Source organism: Puma concolor, chromosome B2 (assembly GCF_028749965.1).
Source record: "Puma concolor isolate L17-30 chromosome B2, mPumCon1.1.hap2, whole genome shotgun sequence".
NCBI lineage: Eukaryota > Metazoa > Chordata > Mammalia > Carnivora > Felidae > Puma > Puma concolor.
The window spans coordinates 138,350,745-138,365,564 of NC_141671.1; the positions used below are offsets into that span (position 1 = coordinate 138,350,745).

The 14,820-nt window shown below is 41.8% G+C and overlaps 1 protein-coding gene and 1 non-coding gene across 3 annotated transcripts in view; both read right to left on the reverse strand.

Moving 5' to 3' along the window:
- The window catches only part of RMND1 (required for meiotic nuclear division 1 homolog), a 44,872-nt gene that overhangs the window by 19,302 nt on the left and 10,750 nt on the right, over positions 1-14,820 (reverse strand). For both annotated transcript variants that reach the window (XM_086708131.1, XM_086708129.1), the window contains exons 3-6: positions 9,798-9,906; positions 7,977-8,052; positions 4,308-4,347; positions 2,285-2,385 (exon numbers count right to left, since the gene is read on the reverse strand). In XM_086708131.1, the coding sequence (XP_086564257.1) occupies positions 2,285-2,385; positions 4,308-4,347; positions 7,977-8,052; positions 9,798-9,906 (326 nt within the window). The remainder of the gene's footprint in view (positions 1-2,284; positions 2,386-4,307; positions 4,348-7,976; positions 8,053-9,797; positions 9,907-14,820) is intronic.
- Positions 2,429-2,574, reverse strand: LOC112863042 (U4 spliceosomal RNA). The gene has a single exon (XR_003223863.1). It is a non-coding gene; the product is annotated as a U4 spliceosomal RNA (small nuclear RNA).

Below are 14,820 nucleotides of genomic sequence, written 5' to 3' on the forward strand. Positions count from 1 at the left end.
TCACAATAAATTGCTAACTGATAAAAGGCTGCTCATACACACAGACTGTGATCTAAAATCACACTGACATGGTGGGAAGGGCGAGGGAGATGGGGAAGCGGTGAAAAACTGAGGTTACATGTGAGGACTTTGGGGGGGCTGGGCAGTGACGAAAGGGTGTGAATTTGGGAACATACTGTCACAAGCAAACAGGAAAAGAAGAGGGTAAACCATCACAGAGGATGGGAGGCAAGAGACGGACAAAGCGGTGGACAAGGAGGCCAGACAGGAGGGCAGCGAGGCAGAATCTGCTGACAAGCTCAGGTGGAGAGAGAAAGAAAAGACAAGAAAGCGGAGTCGACAGGATGCTTTAACGAAGGAGCTTGGCCAATGTCACAGCACCGCACAAGGCAGCCAAGAGCTGGAATCACTGGCAGGACTCATGAAACAACTAATTGACAAAACCCAATTATGGAATCTGGGATCCAAAGAGATCCCAGTTGGGGATTTCACTCCTCCACAGACCGTAAGGTAATACCTGTGCACACGTGTGCGTGTGCGTGCACAGGGGCACACATGTCTGTCGGTGCCTAGTAAGGACCCGTTTGATAGGGAAGTAGAGCACAGAAGGGAAGTTTGTGGGAACCATAACCACAAGACCAAGTGCTTAATAATAACAATTAATACAATTCTTCAAGAAAATTTTTTTAATGTTTATTTCAGAGAGAGCACATGAGCACACACACGCGCACGCGCTCGAGTCGGGGAGGGGCAGAGAGAGGGAGACACGGAATCCAAAGCAGGCTCCAGGGTCTGAGCCGTCAGCATAGAGCCTGATGGCCCGAAGTGGGGCCTGAACTCTTGAACCCTGAGATCATGACCTGAGCTGAAGTCGGACACGCAACTGACTGAGTCACCCAGGCGCCCCTCAAATTAATAAAATTCTAGGGCGCCTGGGTGGCTCAGTCGGTTGCGTGTCTGACTTCAGCTCAGGTCATGATCTCACAGTCGGTGAGTTCAAGCCCCGCGACTGGCTCTGTGCTGACAGCTCAGAGTCTGGAGCCTGTTTCAGATTCTGTGTCTCCATCTCTCTCTGAACCTCCCCCGTTCATGCTCTATCTCAAAAAAATCAATAAAGGTTAAAAAAATTAAAAAAAAAATAAATAAATAAAAATAAAATTAATAAAATTCTATTAGTTCTTCATTTGTTGTGTCTCTCAGGTTCACGTCCTCACTTTCAAGTGCATCCACTCTGGGCCCAGGCCCTCACTTACTGGTCCGGTGCCCTTGGGCAGGACAAAACATCTCTGAACCTCGTCCCGAAAACTAGTTAACGTCATTTGGAGGGTTTTTGTCAGGATACATGAAAGGATGCGTGGAAAGCACTTAGAACATTGCTGGGCACAGGGCGAGTAGTTCACCTTTGCCGGCTATTATTACTTAGCTCCGATCCCATCTGGTCTTTCTAAGGCTTGCTGGTGTCTCTTCCAATTTTCCTAAAGCTCTGCTCTCATCGCTTCCTCTAATACACAGGATTCTTTTCTCCATATTCCACTAGACAGGTAACTCCAGGCCTTTCAATCTTGTTCACACAGCCTTTTCTCTCTGTTCTGACATCTTTTCATCTTTCCCTGCTTGCTGAGACAGGACAATCAGCTGGTATGTTGCCTACCCACTCATCTTCTCTGAGGATGCTGTCAGGCCCACACTTCCTGCAGACACCCCCATTTCTATAAGTAATTCTCTTAATTCACACCCTCGTCCAAACTCAAAACCAGCAGGGAAAAAAATGGACTTACTCATGAGGACCTTTACTATAATAACCTGATAAGTTCATTCTGATGAAGGCATAGTACTTTTGAGGAAGGTTATGCTATCCACTTGTTTTTGTTTGTTTGTTTTTTTAATATTTATTTTTGAGAGACAGAGAGACAGAGCACAAGCAGGGGAGGAGCAGACAGAGAAGAAGGCACAGAATCCGAAGCAGGCTCCAGGCTCCGAGCTGACAGCACAAAGCCGGACACAGGGCTCGAACCCACGAACCGTGAGATCATGACCTGAGCTGAAGTCGGACACTTAACCAACTGGGCCACCTCGGCGCCCCTCTACTACGTGTAGCCTGACAAGTTAAAAAAATTATGTTTACCTACGAATATTTATTATATCGTTTAGGCTTTGTATCTGTACCAGTAACTTTTTTTTCTTAAAATGAGTCTCCAAATGTGTAAGTTGTTTATTGTCTCCACTGCTTCCAGTCTAGTAATTCCAAGTGCCCTTTTTGTACACGTGATAAAATGTTGCTCACTCTGTTTTGATGTAGTTAAGCTCTTCATTCTCCCAGTGCACCAGTGCGATTTCATAGGGCTGGATTTCATGTTTTTCTAAGACTTGCATCACATGCTTCATCTAGAAGAAAATGAAAAGTAAGTAACCTGAAATTATACCTGATCCTCTCCGTACAGAACTATGTCATAGTGTTAAGGGTTATAACATTTGTCATTACGTTTGGTGACGTTTCTTCTGTTTAGTTTTTAATTAGCAATAATCATGCCTCGGATAAACCTCACTAGCCACTCACTGCCACTGTGCAAAGCTCTTCTGATTAGTTTTTAAGGAAAAGGCAAATTTGTTGTGATATTAAACTCATTGGAATAATATATTAACTTGTTTTCACATTTAGAAAACACATTAGCATAAAGAAAATTAAAATTATCATGTTCCACAACCCAAAGAAAACCACGAGTTTTACGGTTTGTATCTGTGAAATCTTTTTAAAAATGTGTAAGTCCCATACTTATAAAAATTTAAACAACATAAAGGTATAAAGTAATAATCTCTCTCCGCTCTCCTGAATTCTTAATCCCCAAAGAAAACCCTAATTTGCTGCATATCCTTCCAGACTTTTAAAAATACGTGGTTTTTTTTTTTGTATAAAATTAGATCATACTATGCATGTAAACATTTTCAGTGCTACTCTCCTTAATGCAGAAACCGCAATTTATTTAACCTTCCTCAATGTCCGTCCACAGATTATTCCTACTCTTGAGACACTATTACAAGGTTGCAAATGCACCATCCTTATGTATCTTTGTGGTCTGATGGGGTTATGTCCTCAGGAATTGCTAGATCAAAAGACATGTACACTTACTATTTTGATAAATGTTGCTAAACTGCTCTCTAAAACGGTTTTTCCAATTTTAGAATCTAAACATTTAAGAAAACATTTTTTTTTTGAAGTAACCTTCACGCCCAGCACAGAGCCCAAAGTGGGACTTAAACTCATGATCCGGAGGTCAAGACCTGAGCTGAGATCAAGAGTCGGATACTTAACCGACTGAGCCACCCAGGTGTCCTCAGCATTCTTAAAAAATACTGGGTATTACCAGCCTTTTACATTTCTGCCACTTCAAACAGCCAATTTTTCTTATATTTATCAGTCATTTATATTTCCTTTTCTTCAGGAAACCCCACCTTACCACCGCCGTGTATGTGTGTGTGTGTGTGTGTGTGTGTGTGTGTGTGTGTGTGTGTGTGTAGTGGGGGTGTATTTCCTTTTAGTAAAAGTGGGATTTTATGAGGCATATTTTTTTAACTAACCCTGATATTATAATGGTTATATTTTATAATCTGCTTCTTAAATTTAATTAGGCAATTTCCTAGGAACAGATATTTTTCTACATAATTTTTAAGAACTGCGCTATCACCTAGGGAGGTATCTGACAAACTTCCTACCATTACGTACTTCGGTTATTTCTCATTTTGCTACTGTAAACGGTACGCCGATGAACATTTCTGTACATCACTTATCATGCGTAACTGCAATTACTTCCTCTGGATAACATTCTAAATGTAAAACTTTGTTGAGTTAAATATGAAGCTTTGATCTGTATTATCAAACTACCTCTAAGAAGGTTACAGTAAACAAACTGTGATCGAGATAATGAAGAAATTGTTTCCTGTGAGTGAGAAAGTTCTAGAAAACTTGATGTGAAGTAAGACCTCAGTGCAGTCAAATGCCAGTGAACTGTGATTCACTTTGTAGATTATCATGTACAAAGTGTAACTAACTTTCTGTCTGCGTTGTAGCTAGGCTGTTCTAATTCTTCACAAATTACTATAAGCCCAGAGGATGGAAAATGGAGGAAACTTATAAGCCAAAATATAATCATTTTAGAAGACAAACGTTCTGGGATCAATCACATAATGCAGAGCATGTAAGCTGTGGATTTCCTGTTAATTCATCTTCCAGTGGCTCAGATTAATGAGTGATGATTAACAATTTTTTTCTCAGAAAAACTTTTACACTTTTATACTTCATATATACTTACAGTTTTGTCTTTCACATTCCAGAACACAGCAGCTCCTTCTCTGATTTAAAAGAATAAAAGAATCAATTAACAGTGGAATATGTTAAGGCCATATGTAAAGCCATGCTTAGGTAGCTTCTAGAATATATCCCAAAGGCAATTTTTACAAATGTGATTACTTATTTGACATTATGGTCCCTAGATGATTTGCTAAAACAAAAGAGCTATTACTGAGCTTTTGATACAACCTGAGCTCCCCCAAATTCATGATTTCTCACATGGTTTGCAGAATAAATAACTCTTATTGTAATACTATATAATTTCATGGATCTGAACTGTTTCATACCTTGTTCAATTCTGATGTACAGAAATCAGAATAAGGAAATTTTTGAGACCCGTCTTAGCTCTCATTAGGCAGATTCTGCTATAGGAAAAGAATAAAGGATCATGCTTTTAATAGCTGTGGAATGAAGAGACTGATATAAATTAAAGCCAAAGATGGCTAAGAGTGCCCACAGAATAATGCCACCCATCCTTACAGCGCTTGGACAACAGTGAAGCCACAGGAGGCCTCTGGACCTAGTTCTGGCTTTGAAAGAATTTAAGGTCTAACTTGTTTCGATTCCTGAAGTCTGACACACTGAGCTATTTTTGGTAGTAACTAAAAAGAGAGTGAGAGTGAGAGCAAGAGAGAGAGAGAGAGAAAGGTATGGCTCTTTTCTTCCTGGAGGAAGGAAAGGTGGAATTGAAAGGCAGGTAAAAATACGGTGGCTTCCTACCATTCTTCAAACATTTCTTTTTTTTTTTTTTAATTTAAGAAAATATTTTTTTGTTTATTTTGAAAGAGCGTGCATGTGTGTGCATGAGCAGGAGAGGGGCAGAGAGAGAGGAAAGAGAGAATCCCAAGCAGGCTCCATGCCGTCAGCCCAGAGCCCGATGTGGGGCTTGATCCCACGAACTGTGAGATCATGCCCTGAGCCGAAATCACCCAGCCGACTGAGCCACCCAGGCACCCCTCATTCTTCAAGGATTTCTTAAGCGAAGTGCTTAGCCTATGTGTGGGTCTGGGCTTAGCATCTGGGATACAAAGATGAGTATGGTCTGGTTCCTACCCTCACGGAACTCCCAACTTAGAAAAGACCGACAGGCCTCCAGCTGCAGTCCCACGTGGTGAGTGCCCTGAGAGGTATGCAGGGCACACGCTGAGACGTACACGGGAGGACACAGTTCCCACGGACGAGCAGGGCTAGCCGAAGGAGCAAACGAGAGGCAGCGATACGGCCGAGGGAACGTCCTGGGCTCAGGGAGAGGGCGTGAGGGAGCAGGGCAACATCTCAGAACAAACAGCTAGTTGTCTGCAATGCAGTTGTGGACGTGGGCAAGTACTGGGCAATCAGGTCGGAGAGGCAGGGAGGAGCCAATCCTGTGCCATGACAGGAGTCTGGTCAAGCTCCGCAGAATTTCTGGCAGGAGAGTGTAGTGATGAGAAAAAACGATCCTGCCCACAGACTGGCGGTGGGGTGAGATGGCAGGCAGGGGGCCGGGCAGCAAGCTGCGGCCACCAGCCGGTGGAGGGGACAGAAGGTGGATGCGATTGCCCCTTAAGCCACAGCCAGAGCATTAGCAGTTCAGAGCAGATGAGAGGGGCTGGAAAGAGCGCCCTCTTTTGGAGCTGTGCTGTGCGGTGCGGTCTCAGGCCACGCGAGCTACTGAGCACTTGAAATGTGCCCGGTCCATGCTGAGAGATGCTGGAAATGTACAACACACACTGGGTTTCAAAGGCTTAGTACGAAGAGTGTAAAAATCTCATTAATTACTGACTGATTACATGCGGAAATGACAGCATTGTAGACATGCTGGGTTAAATAAAATACATTATTAAAATTAATTTTGCACAATATATATTGTTACCGGTGTTCAGAAGTAAATCTTTTTTTTTCACCTTTTAAACACGTGGCTACTAGAAAATGTATCATTACATACGGGGCTTGCATTTGTGGCTTGCATTGTATTTCCACTGGATGGTGCCGATCTAGAGGCCCTCAGACAACCAAATTCCTCACCTGAGTCAAAGGGGATGCTATTCTACTTGGACCAAATGTTGAACTCTTGATTATCTCCTAAGTCACTTAATAAAGGAAGGTAAGGTTCAGCCAGCTGGCTGGCTCAGTCAGTAGAATGCACGACTCTTGATCTCGGAGTTAAGTTCAAGCTGAATGATGGGTGTAGAGATTACTTAAACATACATAAAAAAGGAAGGTAAAGGGGCGCCTGGGTGGCTCGGTCGGTTAAACGTCTGACTTCGGGTCAGGTCGTGATCTCACAGTTCATGGGTTTGAGCCCCACATCGGGCTCTGTGCTGACAGCTCGGAGCCTGGAGCCTGCTTCGGATTCTGTGTCTCCCTCTCTCTCTGCTCCTCCCTGCTCACATGCTCTCTCTCTCTCAAAAATAAAGATTAAAGGGGCGCCTGGGTGGCGCAGTCGGTTAAGCGTCCGACTTCAGCCAGGTCACGATCTCGCGCTCCGTGAGTTTGAGCCCCGCGTCAGGCTCTGGGCTGATGGCTCAGAGCCTGGAGCCTGTTTCCGATTCTGTGTCTCCCTCTCTCTCTGCCCCTCCCCCGTTCATGCTCTGTCTCTCTCTGTCCCAAAAATAAATAAACGTTGAAAAAAAAAAAAAATTAAAAAAAAAAAAAAAAAAAAAAAAAAGGAAGGTAAGGCATTGACAGGAACCAAGCTGGAGCTCCAGTTATCAACTACGAAGACTGGTATCACAGACATTTCATCAAAGTTTGGGTTCTTATCGATGTTCCTTGTGTTTCCGTTCTACACAGAACAGTCCCATGACTGTGGGTAATTGGGTAATTTCCTTAATCCCTCTCACCCTCAGTTACCTCAGCTGCAAAATGAGAATAACAGACCTTCTTTAAGAGCTGTGGGGATAATATGAAATTATTTTCAGTGGTTCCTATTATCATAACCATTCTCACTCAGCAACTCTGGACAATTTGGTATTAAAACAACCTTTAAGCGGCGCCTGGGTGGCTCAGTCGGTTGAGTGTCCGACTTCAGCTCAGGTCATAATCTCATGGCCCATGAGTTTGAGCCCCACGTCAGGCTCTGTGCTGACAGCTCTGAGTCTGGAGCCTGCTTCGGATTCTGTGTCTCCCTCTCTCTCTCTCTCTGCCCCTCCCCCGCTCATGCTCTCCGTCTCAAAAATAAATAAATATTAAAAAAAAGAAAAAAAAAAAAACCTTTAAATAAAATGAATACCTATAACGTGAGTCAGGGTCCCAGGCTAAAGTCTCTGGAGAGGTAAGGTGGTCTAAAACTTTAACCAAAGAGCTACAGAAGGAGGAAAAAAGAAGAAAAGACAGCAGAGTAGTAGCATGAGTCTGATAAGGGGCACTGAAGATGAATGGAAGGCAAGGTACTTTTATGTATTCTTAGTGAACAAAAATCTAGATTTACAGATAAAGGCAAGCCATGAAAAAACGGTTTCATAAGAGACTTCACCAGAAAATTCCTAAAGCTGACAAAGTCTCCTAGATGAAATAACAATTAAAGGAGAAGTTTAAATCACAGGTAAATTTTGAACACATTTACTATTAAGGGAGGAGGTACACCCTCAAGTTTAAAGACCAGTGTCTGACCACAAGCCCATCTCCCAGTAGAGCTGTTCTCTTGTCTTACCTGAAGAAGAATATTGTTCCAGGATCACCTTCTTTCGCAGAATGTTCCACACCCATCACCAAAATATTTGCTGCATCTGTGATATAAAATAAATGAGTGAAAAGCTACCACCATAAAGTGACCCAAGGTATATGAGTCACCTAGAAACTTTTAATAAAGTACGTATGATCATTCCTTCATAAGCCATTGAGTGTTCTATAACATTCTGCCCATCTTTTTTAGGTTTCTGAAAATATTTAATATGTGAAAAGGAAAAGACCATAAAAAATTACTTTTACAAAACACCTGAGGCACTATTATTAGTACTATTTAAAACCACTCACTGACAGCCATTTTCACTCAGTAATCATTAGTCCGGGTTAATAATTATTGAAGTCTTAGTTTCAATACAACCAAGTTTCAGGAATTACATTGTTTACAAAATTCTCTTCCTTTAAATATGTTATTAATATAATTTCAATATTCTCAAAGTACTCATTTTGATGGATTTAAATCATGTGAAATGTGGGACAACAGAAAACGTATAGACACAAAGATAATGACCGTTTCAAAATGTGGGTTCAGAGTTAACCATGAGAACTACCACTGTAGCCACCTATAGCTGAGTATTTTAACCTGTACGTATTATTAAATATGTTAATATACATGTTATCAATAAGTATATATTCGTACACTTAATGTTTCTAAGTATACAAATATTCTATAACATAAGTTATAAACATATTTTAATGTATCAATTAATAAGTATACTCCTAATATGTAAAAAGTTATATATAATTTCTTAACTTAAAATTAGGACCCACAAAGCTTCAGAGCTCCTGGTAGAGGTTGGGGAACGGGGTGTTCGGATTAAAGACCAAATCCAAACTACCTTTTTTGGGTCAGCTCTAACATCCCTAAGCACTATATCCTCCAGAGGGCAAAGTTCACCTACGTAGCCAAGAGCAACATAAATGCAATGGAAAAGACCCAGGGCACAGGACTGGGACAAGAAGTCCCCCAGAGTGCAATGCACAGGTCACCCTGCTGACAGCTTTTGGGATCAGCCAAGGATACACCTGGAAAATTTTTTATCTTCGGGGCTCCGGACAGAGCTCTGTTTTCCCCAATTATGTTTGTTTCTGCCATCAAACAGCACAAAGAGTCTGTTCCGATCACCAAAGAAGAGCACGGTGGCATTTCAAGTGTTTCTTATGGGGTCAATGACTCTTTGAAGAATCTTCTATGTAGCAGGGAGGTTTTCAACCTATTATTGCTTCTTTGTGGTAAATTTATGAACTTCCATCAGAGTGTTTTAAGTTACTTATTTTTTACTATAAAACAGGCTATTTTTTTTTCAAGAATCTGTCGGGATACTATCCTAAAATCCTGTTAAGTTTATTTTGATTCTCTTTTTTAATATGATTTGTATTCCTCTTTTAGCTAATTTTGTTAGTTTAAAAGTACTGAATTATACTGGTAAATTTTTCTTTAAAGGCTCTCCCTAACATTTCTATCAATTGTATGGCCTTTCTGTAAGAATAAAACAACTTTTTTATGCGACAGAAATGAAGTGCATGGCTTTTGATTATCCCAAGTCACAGTGATCCTATAAGTAAATCTTAAAAAATCACACTGATTTTACTCTGAGAACTAAAAGTTCTCTGTAAATACATTTTAGTTTCTTATCTTTGTCATTTGTATAAAGAGATTCAACATCATTTTTTTGTGATACATCCTTTAAATAGAAAATGGAGCGTAAACAAATGAATATTTACGATGTATCACAGGAAAACTATTTTCTGATACATTTTAACATATTTGGCCGGGTTCAAGATGTACCTCTAGGCAAGCTTGTTACTTCAACATATCCGTGGGAGGCCAGATCTTGAGAGAGAGTTCCAAGATGATACTCGTCTGCAGTTGCAAACGCTGTGCAGTGCATCAGGTCCTGTTTCGGCAAGATCGGCACGACATGGGTTACCAAGAGGTTGAAGTGTCTGTGATGGCTATTGCCTTCGGGGACTCCATTTTGCAAAAGCAAGCACTCGAGAGTTTTTGTCAAACGTCTCAAAGGTTCATACAAGGCATACGGTGAGAGTGAAGAAAAAGAAGCTAAAGGGAGATGGAGTTCAGCCCAATCCGTGAAAGGACTTTCTTCCGCCAGCCATCAAAAAGGTGGAGTGGGCTCTCCAGAAAACAGAACTGCCCCCTCCCTGGTGGTAGTGTTGCAAATACAGACTAAAACAAAGTTACAGAGAGGATTAAGGCACCGTATAGGCCTGGGTGCCGTGATATTTACAGTCTCTCCAAACCTGAGTTGCTGTGACTTTTTCACAAACATTATTATTTTAAGGTCATTTGATAATTTGCTGCTAACCTTTACAGAAGAGATTATTGTTGTTTTTTTTAAAGTTTTTATTTATTTTGAGAGACAGCAAGCGAGAGCACAAGCAGGGGAGGGGCAGAGAAAGAAGGTGAGAGAGAGAATCCCAAGCAGGCTCTGCGTTGTCAGCTTGGAGCCCCATGCAGGGCTTGAACTTAGGAACCGTAAGATCATGGCCTGAGCTGAAACCAAGAGTCAGACACTTAACCCACTGAGCCACCTAGGCTCCCCCAGAGATTACTTTAAATCTATAAATGAAGTACAGCACTTTTTACTCTGGTTAGTATTAAACAAAAAATTCTGTGTATCTGAGTGGCCTATGTCTGCCCAGTGCACACACAGGGAGCAGTAAAGCCACAACCATCCATGAATCCTGCTACCGATCTGGTTGGCCCAAACCAGCTCAAAAAAAAAAGAAATTGAAGGGGCACCTGGGTGGCTCAGTCGGTTAAGCGTCCAACTTCGGCTCAGGTCATGATCTCACGGTCCGTGAGTTCGAACCCCGCATCGGGCTCTGGGCTGACAGCTCAGAGCCTGGAGCCTGTTTCAGATTCTGTGTCTCCCTCTCTCTCTGCCCCTCCCCTGTTCATGCTCTGTCTCTGTCTCAAAAATTAATAAATGCTAAAAAAATAATTAAAAAAATTAAATTCAATAAAATAGAAAACATTACAGTGCGTCATTCATAGTAAGGGTAAATGTTACTTTATCGAGTTTTCTGTCATTTATATCTATGTATGTCTTAGGTAAAATACATTCCTCACTAGGGGATGAAGTCAATAAAGTTCAAAAGCTATTGACACAGGCCTTAAAGAGTTCACAGAATTTGAATAACTTTTTTTCTTTTTTTTTTAAATGAGAATGACAGGTGTGCCTGAGTGGCTCAGTAGGTTAAGCATCCGACTTCAGCTCAGGTCATGATCTCACAGTCCGTGAGTTCAAGCCCGCGTCGGACTCTGTTCTGACAGCTCAGGGCCTGGAGCCTGCTTCAGATTCTGTGTCTCCCTCTCTCTGCCCCTCCCCCACACACGCTCTGTCTCATCTGTCTCTCAAAAATGAATGAACATTAAAAAAAAGTTAAAAGAAAATCAGAATGACAAAATGTCTACTTAGAGGACTGCTGTGACGTTTAAACAAGCTGATGAATATCAAGTGCTCAGAAACACGGCTAGCACAAACAAACGGTGAATCACAGATTATAGTTATTCTTACCGTGTGTACAGGTATGTTTAAACCATCAAAATTTACGGGAGGTGAACAAGTGTATCAAGTAATTTACATCCGAATTTTCATATGTTCACAGTTTTATATTTCTGATCAGAACATGAGTGATTCTACGGCCATTTGATACGTATGGTGTCTGACCCACTGCTGGTTAAGAGAGGCTTAGCAGTCACTGAATCAGAATTTACTCTTAGGAGTTACTCATGTTACTCATGTTACCATTAAACTCTCTCCCTTCCTGTTATGCTCCTAGTACAAAATTTCAGAAAAGTAGTATATTAATTCCTTTCCTCCTCCCACTTCTGTTATCTAACTCCTGGCCCTAAACTCAAGAAACAGCTTAAGCCTGCCCTGCCTTTTCTTCAATCTGTTATGCCATTCTAATGTGTGAGTTAATTTTTTCTTAATGTTTATTTTTGAGAGGGAGAGACACAGAGTGTGAGCAGGGGAGGGGCAGAGAGAGGGAGACCCAGAATCCGAAGCAGGCTCCTGGCTCTGAGCGGTCAGCGCAGAGCCTGACGCGGGGCTCGAACCCATGCACCGTGAGATCATGACCTGAGCCAAAGTCGGACTCTTAACTGACTGAGCCACCCAGGTGCCACTCTAATGTGTGATTTAAAAAGCAGTAGGGGCACCTGGGTGGCTCACTCAGCTGAGTGTCTGATTTCAGCCCAGGTCATGATCTCACGGTGCGTGGGTTCGAGCCCCACGTCAGGTTCTGCACTGACAGCTCAGAGCCTGGAGCCTGCTTCGGATTCTGGGTCTCCCTCTCTCTCTGCCTTCCCAGGCTCATGCTCTGTCTCTGTCTGTTTCTCAAAAATGAATAAACATTAAAAAAACTTTTTTTAAAGCAGCAGAGGAATAAACAGAGGCCCCGAAGGAGCACACAAGCTGAAAAACCTAAAATCAACCAAAAAGGCAAGTCAGACAAGCAGAAATTGTTGAAAGTGAGGATAAATGTCGTAGCCCTCCTTTTACAGACGGGTAACTGATCAGCGGGTTCCCAGAGTCACTATGAAGCTAAGCACATGCTGATACACAAATCATAGGCATCCACAGCCAGAGTATAGATAGTTACTGGAGTACAGGAAATCAGTTATGTGCGTAAGGCTTAGAAATGCTAACACTATCTGTTCTTTTAAGGCTTCATGGAGTTAGAAAGAGCTGACAGGACAGGAGATTAAGCTGCATGAAAGAAAGGAATCCTGCCAACAGGAACCAGGTAAGGCCACAGTGGGCAGGCTGTGTTTGGCAGGAGACCCAACAAATTTACTGAAACTCACTAAGCAAAATCACAGGATATTAGGTTGGATGTCAGAATTACTTGTGTGACTACTACAGCTGACACACTTTGTCTGGGCTGTAGCGAGAAGAGCAGGAGGAGGCACAAAAAAGATAAAAGATGAGGAGATAAGGGGGCCTCAGTCCAAGAACTATTCCAGTAGAGGATCTTCCCATAACTGTACTGGAGACGGCAGAAGCCACCTGTTCTAGAATCAGAATTGCAAACTGGCAGCTCAGAGAACTATCCAACTCAAAAGTTGACCCACATTTGGGGCACCTGGGTGGCTCAGTCGGTTAAGCGTCCGACTTTGGCTCAGGTCATGATCTCACGGTCCGTGGGTTCGAGCCCCGCCTTGGGCTCTGTGCTGACAGCTCGGAGCCTGGAGCCTGCTTTGGATTCTGTGTCTCCCTCTCTCTCTGACCCTCCCCTACTCACACTCTGTCTCTCTCTCAAAAATGAATAAACATTAAAAAAAAAAAGTGTTTTTTAAAGTTGACCCACATAGTGTTTTTTTTTTTTTTAATGTTTATTCATTCTTGAGAGAAAGCGTTGCGGGGGGGAGGGGGAATGGGCGGGGGATGGAGGTGGGGACAGAGGATCTGAAGCCAGCTCTGTGCTGACAGCAGTGAGCCTGATGCAGGGCTCGAACTCACAAGCCATGAGGTCATGAAATGAGCCCAAAGTCAGACACTGAATGGAGTTTCCCAGGCACCCTGACCATATAGTGCTTTTAAGATTTGAATTCATCCTCAACAACAAATTGAGGTTTCACACAAAAGCCAGATTTCCACCGAGATCTGACCAAGTAGAAGATCTGGCAATAATCAACTATCGAATATAATAGGAATAGAATATAATTAGGAATGAATATAATTAGGAATAGAAATAATTCAACTAATGAATATATTATTCACTAAAGCTGAGGAGGTGGTCCCAGTTCTCCAGTCCACGCAGCCCCTCCCACCCGCTAGGTCCCTGCCTGCCTCACCATCATTCGTTGCTGATCGGACTCGTCCGTGCTAAAAACACATACTAACGTGCACTCAAGTGCATTCAGTCACTACTTCCATGAGCAAATACATTCTGAGTTCCAAAAAATTATAAATAAATTTTAAACACAATCTGTTTTTACTTAGCCATTCCAAGGATTTTTGCAGACTTTCTGAAGATTGTCACCTTTCCTTCTTTCCCTGTCTCCTGTTTAGTTTGGCTCAAAGTTCTGGCCAGCATCACATAAACTTACACGGCTTGCCACACTACTTTCTGTATCCTTAAGCCTTCTGGGACTCACTCTCTCTGTAAGTTATGGCTTCTTCCATTAATAAATGATTTACAGAGTTTTCCAGATTGATTTGCTGGATCAATCGTTTTTTAGGTTTATATCCTTTGCTGTAAGTTTCTTTTTTTTTTTTTTTTTTCCTTTGCTTTAAGTTTCAAGATTGCCCTGAAATCCATTTGGTAAAGGGAAAGAGGCCCACGGAGTGTGTTGTAGTCCCGTTTTTTCCGTATTAAATATATTGTTATGTTGTGAGAAGCTTCCGTTTTCATACGTCTTTTTCCGGATTTTTATAATGAATCATATATATAGTGAGAGCACAAATTTCAGGCTTTAGGACAGGGATCAACAACTTGTTCTTACGTAGATGTGCCAAACCAACCTCAAACACTTACTCGATTTAACACTTAAATGTAGGCCTTTCTATTTTAAAATGTTAAAAAAAACAAAAACCTAAAACCGAAAGCCAAGAAAGCCACAGTGTTTCAATATGTGTTTTGTTTTGCTGGCCACAGAAAACACGTTCCAGCAGATGGGGCTAGAAATCTATATACGATCCTTGCTTCAGTGCATCACACACTCTGATGGAACACTTTTCTTAAAAAAGAAAGCTTATTTTTATTCACATTCTACTACTGAAGAAGAGTAATGCATTACTGTAATGTTGCCTCTAAATACGAAAAGAAAAATGCATGTT